Source organism: Mus caroli, unplaced genomic scaffold (assembly GCF_978045245.1).
Source record: "Mus caroli unplaced genomic scaffold, Mus_caroli_1 scaffold_6, whole genome shotgun sequence".
NCBI classification, from domain to species: domain Eukaryota; kingdom Metazoa; phylum Chordata; class Mammalia; order Rodentia; family Muridae; genus Mus; species Mus caroli.
Window position 1 is genome coordinate 20,123,989 of NW_028227261.1, and position 16,801 is coordinate 20,140,789.

The following is a 16,801-nucleotide window of genomic DNA, read 5'->3' on the forward strand; positions in this document are numbered from 1 at the left end:
GCTTCAGGCTTACCATGAGGACACAGAATGTCTTCATTAAAATTTAATTCCTCCTCCTCTTCTTTCTTTTCTTCCTTTGAGTCATCTAATCAAAAGGAACAGAGAGTTACTGGTCTGGCTGGTGTAGTTCACAGGTCAAAGCAGCACAGCTTAAAGCAAACTTGAGATCACTCTAAAATCAGACCCAACGGCGTCCTGCACAGCTGTGCGGGGAAGGGCTGCTTTTCCTTCCCTTAGAAGGGAAACCTCAATCAATCATAGCTAATGATCTTGAAGAGTTATGAAAGAAGCCTGCTGTGATCCTAACATTGGGGACAATGAACAAAGAAAGATCAGAACTGTCCTGTGACTTTACTGAAAAAAGAAAAGAGTTGAGGCCAACCTGGTTTACGATGAGTTCCAAGACACCCAAGGGCTACACACAGAAACCCTGAATGTAAATAAAGAAGAGAGAAGAGAAGAGAAGAGAAGAGAAGAGAAGAGAAGAGAAGAGAAGAGAAGAGAAGGGAAGGGAAGGGAAGGGAAGGGAAGGGAAGGGAAGGGAAGGGAAGGGAAGGGAAGGGAAGGGAAGGGAAGGGAAGGGAAGGGAAGGGAAGGGAAGGGAAGGGAAGGGAAGGGAAGGGAAGGGAAGGGAAGGGAAGGGAAGGGAAGGGAAGGGAAGGGAAGGGAAGGGACTGGCTTGGGTGTGGTGACATGCGCCTTTAATACCAGCACTCAGTAAGCAGAGGCAGGTGGCTCTCACCCAGGAGTTGATCTATAAAGCTTGATCTATAAAGCAGAGTTCCTGGACAACCAGGGCACAGAGAAACCTTGTCTCAAAATGAATGAATGAATAAATAAAATTATAAGCCAATAAAATTTGCTTTTTCTAAATGTGAATATTTATTTACACATCCCATGAGCTCTAAGAAGTATCACGTGTGTGTGTCATTTGTCATTTGTCTCACCACCCTCTCTGAAGAGAAACCTTACATGAGACACGTGTTGATGTTTAAGAAGTCTCATTACAGTCAATTCCTGCTTGTCTTTGCTTGTCTGCACAGTCGCTATATGTAATTCTACACCCTGGAAATGAATCAAAGGAAGAACTCTTGAACATCTGGAAACTAGACTAGTTATTCAAGGGCTTTCCAGGTTAAGACAGGAGACAATATTAACACACTAACGCTACATCAAGGCATTTATTGCCAAGTGTGGAGGCGCACACTGATAACCTCAGTGTATGGGAGGTAGAGGCAGGAAGACTGTAAGTTCATGTCAGCCTGGGCTGTGTGTTCAGGAAGGGGCACTGCGCACTTGTAACTGCAGCAGTGAGCAAGGCAGGAAGATGCCAAGCTCCAGACTCACCTGGGCTACACTGTAAGTGCAACACCCTGCCTCTGAGCAGGACTAACACATGTAGCTAGGTGGGGTGGGGAAGTGGAAGGAAGGAAGGGCAGAAGGTGAAGGCCATCCTCAGCTATAGAGTTTTGGGAGCAGCCTAGGATACAGGAGACCTTAATCTGTTAAAAAAAAGTAAAAGGGGAGGGTAATGTTTAGTGTAGAAAACAAATGACTTCAACAGAGCTTAAAAAACTAAAATAATAAAAAATAAAAATAAACATACATGCATGTATGTCAGCAGTTGACACTGTGTCCACTGAACTGTGTTGTGTGTCAGTGCAGAGACAGTGCTCTTGCCTAGCTCGTGGGAGGCCCTGGGTTCCAAGCCCAGTATCATAAAATAACAAAAATCTGGGGAAAAATAACTGTTCACAAGTCACTAACCATTCCTGAGTACAACTAACCTCAAAATTAGTAACAGACAGTGCCTGGCAAATACAGAAGTGGATGCTCACAGTCATCCATTGGACAGAACACAAGGCCCCCAATGAAGGAGCTAGAGAAAGGACCCAAGGAGCTGAAGGGGCTTGCAGCCCCATAGGAGGAACAACAATATGAACTAGCCTGTAACCCCAGAGCTCCCTGGGACTAAACCATCAATCAAAGAAAACACATGGTGGGACTCATGGCTCTAGCTATGTATGTAGCAGAGGATGGCCTAGTCGGTCATCAATGGGAGAAGAGGCCCTTGCTCCTGTGAAGGCGAATGAAGGGTCAGGAAGTGGGAGCGGGTGGGTTGGTGAGCAGGGGGAGGGGGGACGACTAGGGGATTTTTGGAGGGGAAACGAGGAAAAGGGATAGCATTTGAAATGTAAATAAAGAAAATATCTAATTAAAATAAAATAAAAATATCAAGAAAAAAATAATAACAGACAACCTACAATCTCCATTTGATACCTAAAAGTCACTCTAAATGCCTTAATTTCCTTTGGTATCTATTCACTGCTAGATTTAACATAACATGATTTCCTGACTAAAAGCAGGGCTTAGTCAAAGAATGGACAAGCAATAAGCTGTCCAAATCCTGCCCTTCTTGGGGCAGGGTGCAGAGATCACACTGCTGAATGGCTGGTCTCCTGAGTCAAACTGTGGGGCGCAACAGCCTGAAAGTCTTCTGGAATTGAATCCCCACCCTTGAGGCTGGAACAGAAATGTTGTGAACTCTGCATGTGACTGGCTAGGTTAACCAGAGCCCAGAGCTCGAGGCTGTAAAGGAAGTACCCAGGCCCTGCCGAGTCTGTGAGTAGAATATTAAAAGCTTGAGCATGATATTATTTTTGCCCCCATAATGAATGAACACTTTTTTAACATACATGGACATAAATTTTTATCAGGCAATTTTACTGAAAATAAAGAGCAAAGGGCCCTGGTCTGGTGTTGCCCACATAGACCATGAGCAAGCGGAGCACAGCACAGCTTCTCATCAGATGCCCCAAACTGGTGGGGACATGGGAGAAGGGGACCACAGTGCAGCTTTGCCACTGAGACCCTCCAACTCTAAACACGCACGAATCCCCCACATTCAAGAAAAAGCCAGGGACACCAATCTGCAGAGCAACAGCAGTAGCAGCTGGGGTGGTGGGAGGAACCCTGTGGACAGAGACCCCACCCCACCCCATACACACACACTGTAAGGGTTCTATCTCCAGAAGCACGGAACACCCCATCACCTTTATTGAAGGTGCTCCTGTTTATCTTCCCGTTGCTTTGCTCCGCCTCACCATCTTGCTCATCTAGTTGTTCAAGAGCCAGCTGGCGCCAGCTACGCAAGGAAGACTTTCCTACCCAAAATCCATCACTGCTGTGGAAAAGAAAGAGCTTTAAACCCCAGTAGGTGGGTGATTCCCAATGTGCCCTCAAGAACACAACTAAAACGAATTACACACATTCAAATCAATTCCTGAGCACACAACCGTGTTTAATTCAATTCCCGACCTGAGCCACTTCCACTCTAAAGCTTGCCCTCTTTCACATGCATCAAACTAAAATCCAGGCCAATCACAGCCCACCTTCAATTTCATCATTTTCAGCACACACAGCGGTACCTTTAAATCGGCACACTCTTAACGTGAGCACAGCAAATACCATCACTGAACGACTCTTTGGTTGAGTGACAGGTGCTCTAGAGTTGGGGGTCAACATACTTCCAATACTGTGTTTCCTGAGGGTGCCCCACTTAGCTCCGCATTTCAACTTCACATCATCCTTGCTGAGGGAATGGGACACTGCCTGCCCAGGCCTGCTGGGATGCTTTCCCCACATACCCTTCCTGGACCTCCAGATCTAAACACCAAGTCACACAGTCAGGCAGAGACCTCTCTTGCTTCCTTTCTAACAAAGTGAAGGCTGTGCCTGGCTCATTTAAAAACAATAAAAACTGGGAGGCAGAGGCAGGTGGATTTCTGAGTTCGAGGTCAGTCTGGTCTACAGAGTGAGTTCCAGGACAGCCAAGGCTACACAGAGAAACCCTGTCTCGAAAAATCAACAAAACAAAACTAAATAAATAAATAAATAAATAAATAAATAAATAAATACAATAACAACCCTAAAAAAAAATAAGAGTAAACACTCCAGAAATTCATTTTTAAAACATCCTAGTTTAAATGCTGGAGAGACTGGCTGTTCTTTCAGAGGACCCGAGGTTGATTCACAGAACCCATATGGTGGCTCACAACTTCCTGTACTCTCTAGTCTGCAGGGATCCAATGTCCTCTGGTAGCCTCTGTGGGCAACAGCCATGCATGTGAGGCACAGAAGATCATGCAGAAAATAAATATGCTCTTTCATCAGAGTCCTGGGCTCAGCAGTAAAGGCACATGCTACCAAATAAAGCAGGCCCCTGAGTTCAATCCCTAGGAACCACATGGTTGTCCTCTTTCACATTGTAGAAATGTGTATGATCCATGACACATGTTCCATGACACACGCACACATATCCACTAACATATCCACACACATAAAATAAACGAATGTAAAAGAAGTTTAAAGGACACTCACTCATGTAGTGCAGGCTGCCCTCCTGCCTCAGCCTCTAAAGTGCTAGGAACAGAGATGTGAGCCACACTCACCGTACAAGCTTTACCTCAACAGCCCTGCTATCTGTCTACCTTCCACTTTCTAACAGCCAGCTCTGTTCTCAGAATGTGTCAGCAGCTGCCTGGTAACAGCCTGGCAACTCAGAGACAATGCTGTAACATACCCCTTCATTGTCGCTTTCAGCAAATTGTTGACAGCTTTGTAATCTTCATTCAGCTGATTCTTCAGGCGCAGTACACGACAGCGTTCCACAACACAGTCCTTACAAAGGGCTTTCACTAGAGACAAGATATCAGAGACAAACGTCATTTTCACACTGACTGCCTATGAGAATGGTTTTTATATTGAACAAAGTACACAAGAATTTTAAATATAAAGCACAAATTTTTACAGCACAATCAATGAGTTTTGCTGACTTAGATTCTTATTCTTGCACAGGAACAGTTCTATATAAGGAAGAGATAAGTGTTTATCAGCTGTAATTCACGGTGTTAAAGCACGATGTACCACATGGCCAAGATACTTGGAACCAAATGGCTGGCTGGAGCAGGAAGTCAACACATCTGACCTAATCATATAACGGTCTTCATGCAGACATGACCTTCCTTCCAAGTACACAACACTGAGGAGAGGACACAAGAGCACAGATATTCTAGGAATCACATGCAGTGTAATTCTGTAAGTGTTTAAGTTTCATTTATTACTACTGTGGGTATATAATGTGCGTGAGTGAATGTGTCACAGTGCACATGTGCACAACTAAAGACCACACAGAGCCTGTTTTTTTCCATCATGGGGATCCTAGGAATTGCCCAGGTCAGCAGGAATTGTGGCAAACACTTTTACTTCTGACCATCACAATGGTCCTGAAATGTGATTCACTGAAAGAGCTGGCAGGGCCTGGAAAGATGGCACAGCACTCTCTCAAAAACAAAAGGACCCAGGTTCAATTCTTCCTAAGTCAAGTTCCAGGAGGTCTGATGCCACCTTCTGACCTGCTTCTCCTTGGCACCACACACGTACACAGTGTATAGACATACACGTAAACATTCCTAAAAATAAGATTTAAAAACATAGAGCTTTCCGCTGATTGCATGGTTTATTAATTTTGAATGAGTAATTTAGAATGCAGAATCCTATATACAGACAGGCCTATAGCATTTAATAGGCTGTGCATAAAAAAAATTAGCACCTGACTTCAGGAAAGGGAACTGGAGGTCATGGGATTCCCTGAGCCATCAGAGATTATCAGGATCCATGTTGCCCACTCATCAAAAAGAAAGCTATAGGGCTAGAGAGCCGGCTCAGCGGGTACAAGCACTGACTGCTCTTCCCAAGGGCCTGAGTTCAATTCCCAGCAACCACATGGTGACACACAACCATCTGTAATGGGATCTGATGTCCTCTTCTGGTATGTCTGATGTCAGCTACAGTGTGTTTATGTATAAATAAATCTTTGGAGCCGGGCAGTGGTGGCACACGCCTTTAATCCCAGCACTTGGGAGGCAGGGGCAGGCGGATTTCTGAGTTTGAGGCCAGCCCGGTCTACAAAGTGAGTTCCAGGACAGCCAGGGCTACATAGAGAAACCCTGTCTCGAAAAACCTACATACATACATAAATAATTAAATAAATAAATAAATCTATCTATCTATCTTTGGGCCGGAACAAGCAGGAACTGAGCAAATGGGGTCAACAGGAGCAAGCAGAGGACCTAAAATTCAATTCCACATGAAGGACCTAAAATCCAACAACCACATGAAGGCTCACAAACATCTATCCATACAACTACAGTGTACTCACATACATACATACATACATACATACATACATACATACATACATAAACAAACAAACAAGCAAACAAACCTTTGAGAGAGAGAGAGAGAGAGAGAGAGGGAGAGAGAAAAAAAGAAAGAAAGAAAGAAAGGAAGAAAGAAAGAAAAAGAAAGAAAGAAAGAAAGAAAGAAAGAAAGAAAGAAAGAAAGAAAGAAAGAAAGAAAGAAGCTAGCTGTAGGGCACAGAGCACACCTACACAGGCTGACAAAACACTCAGATACATAAAACAAATAAAAAATTTAAATATAATGAATAGAAAATATCTTGAGAAGAAGCCAGAACTAAACAGATTGGCTATTGATATATACAGCTCTATACATTCAAGGGAGAATTAAAGATGCTTATAAACTAAGAAATAATCTCCTAACCCTACAAAAACAAGACTGGACTGAAGCAAACTGAGGCTCAGGGCTGCTGAGATTATCGCGTAAGCTGGCAAGCTACTGGGATGAGCCTCTCTAAGGGAACCCGTTTTGACTGTCCTCCTTCAGCAGCCTAAGCTTCACGTCTGTTCCACTTAGCAAATCCATTCTGCAAAGTCTAGTCATCACTCTACAAGCGGAGCAGACAAAGACAACCTGACTTACCAGTTAGTCTTGGACCTCCTCCATATCGACTATAGAAAATATTAGCCGCATATTCCGATATTCTCTTCATAATTGATATTTTATCAGGATGAAGCTTGTCGTGGGAACACAGGCAAGCATTATTATCGATCGGTTTGGTGGGTGTTGACTCATCCAACCACTTCTGCAGCCATTCAAGAGACACAAACTCATAGGGCTCTGGGGGAGAGAGGAGTGGGAGCAGACCATGTAACTACAGGTTTTGACTGACTGACTGATACAAGGCATTGTCCTCAAAGGACAGTCCCAAGCTTTGTTCAAAGTCAGCAGGATCAGAAGACATGCTGGGAGGTGTCTGATGTGTCAGCTAGCACTCCTGTGAGCCCCAGTTGTGCGTGGAAACACATCTGCAGAGCCCTATGGGATCGGCGGGTATTATTAGCCACATTCTACAAGAGGCATCCACAGAGAGAAAGAAGTGCCTTGCTTGAGAGCACAGCAGAGCTTCCATGAGGACACTGTATGCTGAATGGAAAAATCACCACTTCCTCCCTTACTTCTCGGAAGTATGTGATACACATCTGAAAACTAAAATGAGCAGCTAGGCCCACACTTCACACTCATCCCAACACTCAACTTTCCTGCATCCAAGGGGAGGCTGGGGCTGATTAAGGAAAGTATGCCTTTCCCAAAGTCTTTATGATCTATCCATTTCATTATTTATTTCAAGAAAATAGCATATTTAAGATGAGTTCTAGGATGGAGTACACTAGAACAGAATTAATAATAAATTTGAAGTTCAGAAATTAAGAACATCAGCTATCTCAAAGTGAATTTTAATTTGGGGAGAGGGAGTCTCAAATTTCCACAAAAGGCAAAGCTAAAAATAAGGGACAGCTTTGATTACTTACAAAATCTCCAGTGAGTCCCAGCATAAAACATAGGAGAAAACATACAGAGGTTGATTTCATGAATCTGTACTGTGTGCTACTACTGGCGAGATGTGAGGGCAGAGCTTGCTGCAAAGCTCGCTCCAAGCAGCTTTACTCTCTCCAGAGTCTCATACAGAAAGCTAGCTCCCACTGAATTTTAGTGTAAAAAATTTCAATGTTTTGGCAACAACAACAAAAAATTGGAAGTGTCATATGCATTTTTGCACTGAAACTGGACAGCCATCTGATCAGCGCCACAGTAGTTACAGACGAGGTAAGACCAATGTCTAATCCAACCTGAGCGTGAGCAAGTCCCTCAAACTCTCTATGCTTCAGATCTGTAATTTGCAAAATGAAGGTAATAATACCTGCCTTCTACCTACCTCACAGAGATGTTGCTGAGTGTAAAAGATAAGATATGTGAAGCATTTTGAGCTTTTTGGAAGAAAAGAGATATAGAAAAGTTAATTATACATCCAAACAATATATATATATAAGAGGTGACCATAAGACATAGAACAGGTAAAATGTTGGAGCATCGTGCAAGATATCAACACAGCATGGGCTAGGGCTGTAGTTCAATAGCAGACTACTTGTCTAACACAAGGAAGCCCTGGGTCAAATTCCCAGCATCACCAATAAATAAATGAAAAAACAAAACTATAACACATGAGTCTCTGTGAGCGCTGCCTAGAAGGAAAGTGATAGCTTTGAATGTGTGCTGCCCCCATGTTCAATTCGCAGTGTTAGTCTCGCCGAATCCCAAAATCAGATCATAGCTAAATTATACTCAAAATGTCTCCCCAATTTTGGGCTGTTCATCAGGTTTAGGCTAGGTATCAAAAGAATGGGGTGCCAGGGTGACCCATATCCTAAAGAAATAGTTTCCAAGATGCTGCTACGTCCTGATACAAAGTCCAAGAGTAAAGTTTTAAGTAATATTTAATATTAAGTTTTTCAAGGTAGGCAGGTTGATACAGGGTCCCATTTAAGGACTATATCTCCAGGTGTCCTGTTTTTCTAACTCAGGGGGAAGTGAACAGAGGACAATACCTTCTATTGATGATGATGATGATAATAATAAACCAAATGAATTTGGCTATTTTAAGATGCTCAGCTCAGGGGACTGAGGCTAGAGCCTCACTATGTTTGAGGCCGTCAGAGGCTACATGGTGAGTTACAGACCAGTTTGAGTTAGGGTGAGACCTTGTCCCAAAAGACAAAAAGAACCTAACCACTATCAGGAGGGTTCCATACTGGGACTCAAAGACAGGTGGATCCAACCGAGTCAAACTGCCTAATCCACTACTAGAATCCCACTGAAAACTTCCAAATGAAGTTTGTTTGCTGTTTTAGATTTTAAATGATTATGAATTGATATAAGATCCAAGGATTATAGGGCGAGGGGGGGTCACTTCAAAGTTAAGAACAGCAAGAAAAAACAGAGGCTGTGCCCTGAGTTCTGCTCTAACACCCTGCTTATCCTTACCCAATAAGTTTCCAGCTTTTGAGTCAGTGTGCTAGGGTCGGGAGAGGAAGTGTTAGCTGTGGTAATGAGTCTCTCAGGGTCTAGGACTCTCCTCTAATCCTAGCACTAAGGCGGATGAGGCAGGAGGATTGCCATGAACTTGAGGCCACTCTGAGCTACAGAGTTAAGACCATCTTGAAAAAAGCCAAAAATCATAAGTGAGCTTAAAGCAAGGTTCAAAAACTAAAAATAAAACCCAGTGAATTTTGAACACAACAAAGAGTCTTGAATAGTAACAGCACGAAAAATATAACCTTTTATCTAGAAGTCAAGCACTTTTGAGTGTAAATAACTCAGGCAAAAGAGTTGGAGTTTCTCCTGAGACTTGGATTTCTAGGGCAGGTGGCCTTTCAACAGAATGTTCAAAGGCTAAGTATTTGCAAACCAAAGCAATATAAACCATGATGGCTTTAGAACAAGGAATCTCCGCTACTTGAGACTCCTGACTAGCCAAGGTATAGAGGAGACAGATCATGGCACCATGAAGAGTAAGTAGCTCACGACCAAGGCCTCTCCAGATCCCAGCACTCGCTTCTCCCTCTCTGCCTCATGCAGCTGTCTCGGAGCAGAAGTCCTTCTCCTTGTGTGCAGTACAGAAACTGACTCTGGTTGGGAGAACAGAAAGGAGGGCCAACTCCTTTAAAGAGGCCTGTGAGCTGAGTGATATGCCCCCTGGGGTCACTTCCTAGGAAGCACAGGTCAGTGACTCTTCTAGCACTTAAACACAGTTCAAGAAGCAACTAAGTCACAAAGAAGGAACTGAATCAAAATAATCAGCAGTTTGGAATTACTCCCCCCCACCCCCTGCTTTGGGTGCTGGGGTAGAAACCAGGGCCTATCTGTATGAGAAATATGCCCTGTCCTTGAGCTGGACCAGTCACCAGAGAGAACATCGACTTTTCATATAGACCTACTGACTGAAAGTTAGCTTTGATATAAAACTATTCTAGGAATGGCAAAAAAAAAAAAAAAACAAAACAAACAAAAACCTCAGTACAATTCTGCTTGAACACTTATGTTCTGACACATTCATTGTTCTCTTCCTTAGGAAGGAGTATGGTTGGCTTTGTCAAACAAACTGCAGCCTCTGAAGGCACAAGATAAATTCAAATAACACACAAAAAGAACAGGTTATGTGGATAAGTCTAAGCCAGAGGTAAGCTAGAAAGATTCCTACTTCTAGCTTAACATTTCATATTAAAAATTGTACACATGGGGCTTGTGAGATGGTTCAGTGGTAAGAGCACCAACTGCTCTTCCGAAGGTCCTGAGTTCAAATCCCAGCAACCACATGGTGGCTCACAACCACTTGTAATGAGCCACTTGTAATGAGATCTGACGCCTTCTTCTGGGGTGAGCAGAAGTGCCACATGAAGGCTCACAACCATCTGTACAGCTACAGTGTACTCATATACATAAAATCAATAAATCTTTTTTAAAAAAATATACACATGTATGCCACTCTTAGGGAACAAAGTGCTTTTAAAAAGGAGCCATTGCAATTCCATCAGATCTTTAGAAACATTTTGTATCTCACAGAAGGAAAAAAAAAATGAGACAAGGCTTAATTACATAGCCGTGGCTAGCCTGGAATTTGTTATGTAGACCAGGTTTACCTATAGCTAACAGAGATCTGCCAGCCTCCGTGGGGATTAAAGACATACTCCACCACATCTGGCAGTAAAAATGTCCTTTTATCCTTATGTTCTGTGTGTGTGTGGTGAGGGGGGGAAGCACACCAGCAAAGGTCGGAGAACGGCCTGGAGGAGTCAGCTCTCCTCCACCATGTGTCCTGAAAGTCAGACGCAAGGTTGGCAGGCTTGGTGGCAAGCACTTTTTCCCCTAAGCTGCCACACCAGCCCACAGTAAAGAAAGTCTTCACAGGTCATGAGTGCAGAGTGCTGACTTAGGATCTCATTCTCTAACAGCCTCCCACTTTGAAAAGGTCCTTTACCAAGTATATGGGATACTCTATGCCTAGTTATCATAATGATTTTAGAAGAAGCTGGCCTCTTAGAGGAGGAAACGGGTTTTTCATATACATTTTTGCAACAGGTAAAGATAAAAAACACCACAGAACAAAACCCCAGGCATTCAATGGCAATAGTGTCGTCCTGGAATATCTCACAGACCAGCTCCAGCAGGCAACCTTTGGTACAGCTCCTTCACCTCCTCGTGCTTCGCTTTGCCTTTGTCCACACTCTGCTTGCGCATCTCGGCCATTTCTACACACCACTCCTCAAATTTGGAATTATCGCGATCTACCAGCTCTTGGAGAAAGGCTATTCAAAAGACAAACACAAAAAAACCACCTTATCCCCTTTTCCAAAGACTGATATATACGTTCTCCAAGACGGATGATACTGTAATGGGAACCTCCACTGGAGTTCATCTTTTACTAGACCTCCAGGCTGAAGACGTGAAACAGAAGGAGTAACGAAGCCAGGCAACCCACCCAGAATGCCCAGAAGCAGCAAATGGCTCTACCAAATGGGACCGCCAGTTGCTCCAATTTCTTTTGTTCTAGAAGTTGAACAAAATAAAACCAAACTTCAATCTAGGTTACTTTTTCCTTTTAACATTATTAAAAATTGCTTCTGCCTCTCTTTGGGGTGGGATAATAGAATAGGCTAAAGCCTCGGCATTCCAAAAGCTGGATAATTGGTAAACTTGTGACCAGTGCTCAATTTTCAGTAACATTTACCATACTGAACAGTCAGACACAATGAGCAATAAACATGGTGGCAGTCTTTAATCAACCTGGAGTACAGAATCCTAAGGCATTCCTGAAAGCAATCCAGGAAAGATGGTTACCTGGGACTTGAACCATTGTGTGGTTCTTTTCCTGGGCTTGCAGCCTATAAACCAGCATGTATGCATTTCGGGAGCAGTGAGTTCCTTTGCCACACTTGGGTTTACGGGTCTGGGATTTAGAAGGTTCTGCTGGGAAAAAGAAATTAAAGACAACTTAACTAGATGGGTCAAGAGGTATAGGGGGTGGGGGGAGCATGGCAGTACACAACCTATGACTTATATGGCTCAGTGAATAAAGGTCTCACTGCACAAACATGTCCTGACTCCTTCCCCAGAGTCCACGTCTGAAAAGCTGGGCATGGCACAGACTTGCAATTTCAATGCTCAGGCTGTGGAGAGAGGCAGATCCCTGGGGATCACAGCCCTAAACAACAAGCACCAAGCTATTTGGAGACCCTGTCTTAGAACAACAAAATGGATGGTACCCAGGAGACCCACACACAAACACGACTTCTAATAGCTGTGGAGCTGGCTCAGCTGTTAGGAGCACTAGCTGCTCCTACAGCGTTTCCCCGTTTTCAGTTTCCAGCACCCAAGTGGCAGCTCACAACCACATTACATGTACTTCCAGTTCTGACACGCTCTGGCTTCATGAGCAGCGGTGCACTTAGCAAAGCACGCACACTTAAGAAGTCTAAAATAAGGGGCTGGCGAGATGGCTCAGCGGTTAAGAGCACCGACTGCTCTTCTGAAGGTCCTGAGTTCAAATACCAGCAACCACATGGTGGCTCACAACCATCCGTAATGAGATCTGATGCCCTCTTCTGGAATATCTGAAGACAGCTACAGTGTACTTACATATAATTAATAAATAAATAAATAAATAAATAAATCTTTTTTTTTTTTAAAGTCTAAAACAGCATGGCAGTGGTAGCCTTTAATCCCAGCATTTGGGAGGCAGAGGCAGGCATATTTCTGAATTCGAGGCCAGCCTGTTCTACCGAGCGAGTTCCAGGACAGCCAGGGTTACAAAAAGAAAGAAACCCTGTCTCGAACCTGCTCCCCCCCCCCAAAGAATAAGTCTAAAATAGCTAAAGATCTAAACCATTAAAAGGCCATAGAAATGAGGTAGATCCTTGGGGAAGGTATATAACTTTTATTTTGTGCATCTGTGCATGCACAAGGCACAGGAAGCATTGGCTTATTTATAACCATCTCGAATGGAATCTGAAGCCCTCTTCTGGTGTGTCTAAGAACGTGACAGTGCACTCACAGGAATCTTTAAAGAGAGTGGGTTGAGAGGAAGGAAAAGAACCTTATTTTTTAATAAAAGGCCTGGAACCCAGGAGCAGGAAGATTGCCACTGGAGAGTTCAAGGCCAACCTGGGCCTGGTTCAGATGCCAGGAGGGGAAGGGTGAAGACCACTGGCTCCCATCAGAAGACCTGGCCACTGTGTGGCAAACAAAGCTGGGAGATGATAGCTGAGGTGGTAAAGAAAGAGCTGACATGAGACTGGCTCACAGCTTCTCTCCTACAGTTATTATGTCTGTACCCTGGGAAGAGGATGACACAATCTCACTCTAGCAAACAATATCCTCCTGGGAATAAACCTTGTAACTGAAACTGTCTCCTTTGCCTACGTGCATTCACAGCACAACCATCCCCGTGACAAAATATGTTTGGTTATCCTTGAAGCAAGAAATGATGCCTAGTGGTGCTAAAGAGCCTCCATAACCCTTAATCTTGGGCTAGGACACTATCAAAGATTGCGATTACCAGTAAACGTAATCCAGGCATGGTGGTGCATGCCTTTAATTTAGTACTAGGGTTCAAGGCCAGCCTGGTCTCTATATAGTAAGCTCCAGGACAGCCAGGGATACACAGTGAGACCCTGTCTCAAAAAAAAAAACCAAAAAACAAAAAACAAAAAAATTTATATTTGAAAAGGGCACTCACAACTTAAAGATTTTACCTAGATCTTCCTCAATCCCTAGCTGAAGCTTCTTGCCCTCCATCTTCTCTATGTCCTCGTCATTGAACTTGTACCATTCTCCAGACTGAGGGTCTTTCACATGTGCGATGTAGTGGCCAGAATAGGCGCTGACTCCTCTGTGGATGAGGACGGCACTGAGCTCGTACACGAAGGACCCGCCTGCAGAGAGAGAGAAAGAGAGAGAGAGAGAGAGAGAGAGAGAGAGAGAGAGAGAAAACAGCTTTAGATGACAGCACAGCCTGTAGCCTGAGCATGAACTATCACTGCCGTGCTTATGTGCCTGACAGGACAAAGCAAGACACCTAAGAGCTTGGCACGGGGGTTGCACCCCCACCACTCAGCACCCCAAAGACTGAGGTAAGAGGACCAACAAACACAGTCAAACCATTCAAATGGGCAAAGAGCCACCTAGGATGAAAAGATGTTTACAAAATATAAGTGCCTTTAAAACAAAACAAAACAAAATGACAATTCAAACAGGAGATTGGAGGACAAGTTGGAGGGAGGACAGTATGGGCTATTTGGTAGATTCTAGGCCAGGATGGTCTCTTAATCAGGGTTTCTATTCCTGCACAAACATCATGACCAAGAAGCAAGTTGGGGAGGAAAGGGTTTATTCAGCTTTCTCTTCCACATTGCTGTTCATCACCAAAAGAAGTCAGGTCTGGAACTCAAGCAGGTCAGGAAGCAGGAGCTAAGCAGAGGCCATGAAGGAATGTTCTTTACTGGCTTGCTTCCCCTGGCTTGCTCAGCCTGCTCTCTTATAGAACCAAGACTACCAGCCCAGAGATGGTTCCACCCACAAGGGGCCTTTCCCCCTTGATCACTAATTGAGAAAATGCCTTACAGTTGGATCTCATGGAGGCATTTCCTCAACTGAAGCTCCTTTCTCTGTGATAACTCCAGCTGTGTCAAGTTGACACAAAACTAGCCAGTACAGATGGAAATACAGGTAAAACATGTCTCAAAATGACAAAAATACAAAACAGAACAAAGAGAGTAAAATCTTTTGGTTTTGACACAAGTTTTCCCTATGTGGTCTTGTCTGACCTGGAATACATGTAGAGACAGCACTTAAACTCAATATAGCAATCCACCTGCCTCTGGTTCTTGACTGTTGGAGAAATAAGTTAGGTACCATCATGCTCAGCTCAATAAAACCTTCTAAAGTTTGGAAAAAGTAGTTGAGTGTTGTAGTTTCCATCTTTAATCCTAAAACTGGGGAGGCAGAGAGGCAGAAGGCTCTCTGGAAATTCCTAACTAGCCTGATCCATATATAGTGAGTTCCAGTCAGTCAGAACTACATATTGTAACCCTATTTCAAAAGAAAAAGAGAGGAGCCGGTAACGGTACTCGCCAGCAAGCCTGACACCTGAATTCAATCCTTGGGACCTAAGGTAAGGAGGGAACCAGCTCTCATTCCTTGACCTTCATATATGCACCCTGGCATGTATAAATGCATGCACACACAAGATTTTTAAATTTCCTACAAATGGGAACAGATGGAGTCCTGTGGCTCACCCAGCCTAACCGACGAAGTCCAAATTCAGAGAGAGCATACTGGAAAAAAAAAAAAAAAGACAGGCTGAAGAAATGGCTTGGTGGTTAAGAGTAGGGATCACTCTTCCAGAGGTCCTGAGTTCAATTCCCAGCAACCACATGGTGGCTCGCAACCATCTGTAGTGGGATCTGATGCCCTCTTCTGGCTTATCTGAAGAGAGTGACAGTGTACTCACATACATAAATAAATCTTTAAAAAGGGGCGGGGGGGGGGGGGGCTGGTGAGATGGCTCAATGGGTAAGAGCACCCGACTGCTCTTCTGAAGGTCCAGAGTTCAAATCCCAGCAACCACATGGTGGCTCACAACCATCTGTAATACGATCTGATGCCCTCTTCTGGTGTGTCTGAAGACAGCAACAGTATACCCACATACATGTGATTGTGAATTCTAGCACTGGGAGACAGACAGCCTAGGCTAAACTGCAAAACCTCATCTCAAAAACAAGGGCTCAAGAAATGGCCGGGAGCCAGGAAGTGGTGGCGCATGCCTTTAATCCCAGCACTTGGGAGGCAGAGGCAGGCGGATTTCTGAGTTCAAGATCAGCCTGGTCTACAGAGTGAGTTCCAGGACAGCCAGGGCTACACAGAGAAACCCTGTCTCGAAAAACCAAAAAAAAAAAAAAAGAAAGAAAAGAAAAGGCTCAGGGTTAGGTACTTCTTGTTCTTGCAGAGAACCTGAATCATCAGTTGCAGTAGAGCTGATGCCCTGTTCTGGCCTCTGAAAAAAATCAGGCACACGTGTAGTAAACATACATTCACTCAATCACCTTAACCTTTTAAAATAGTAATGCAAAAGAAAAGAAAGTAAGCAAAGCAGCAGAATAAAAGAGGAAGAAATTTCATGGCCTCAGATAGACCCACAAGTTCCTAAGCCTGTGATGACATCTAACTAGAGAGGGTGTCCCAGACACATGTGTCCCACTCTGGAGAAATTTCTGGAGAAATCTCTCTCTCTTTACAGGTTTTTGATAACCGGGTCAGAAGACACAGAGGCCCCATTTCTACAGTGCTGGTCATGGACTGAAGGACCCTTGCACCCTTACAGAAAACTAGGAGCTTCAAAATGGAAATGAGGGGCAGAGACTGTCAAGAGGGATGTAAGACAAGGCCATGACTATAGCCTGGAGGGTAGGTGTGAGCAGCTAGGAAGGAACCAGTGGAGGAGGGAACACAATGTCAGGGAGGACCGTGGGGAAGGGAATGACTGAGA

General features: G+C 44.0%; 1 protein-coding gene across 8 annotated transcripts in view; it reads right to left on the minus strand.

Moving 5' to 3' along the window:
- The window catches only part of Usp48 (ubiquitin specific peptidase 48), a 63,983-nt gene that overhangs the window by 28,587 nt on the left and 18,595 nt on the right, over nt 1-16,801 (minus strand). For 2 of the 8 annotated variants that reach the window (XM_085838814.1, XM_085838818.1), the window contains exons 9-15: nt 14,010-14,189; nt 12,097-12,222; nt 11,415-11,564; nt 6,844-7,041; nt 4,583-4,697; nt 3,054-3,184; nt 14-85 (exon numbers count right to left, since the gene is read on the minus strand). In XM_085838814.1, coding sequence (XP_085694940.1) covers nt 14-85; nt 3,054-3,184; nt 4,583-4,697; nt 6,844-7,041; nt 11,415-11,564; nt 12,097-12,222; nt 14,010-14,189 — 972 coding nt within the window. Of the gene's footprint in view, nt 1-13; nt 86-3,053; nt 3,185-4,582; nt 4,698-6,843; nt 7,042-11,414; nt 11,565-12,096; nt 12,226-14,009; nt 14,190-16,801 lie in introns of all 8 variants that reach the window. The other 6 variants (XM_085838812.1, XM_085838816.1, XM_085838815.1 and 3 more) reach the window with 3 other exon arrangements.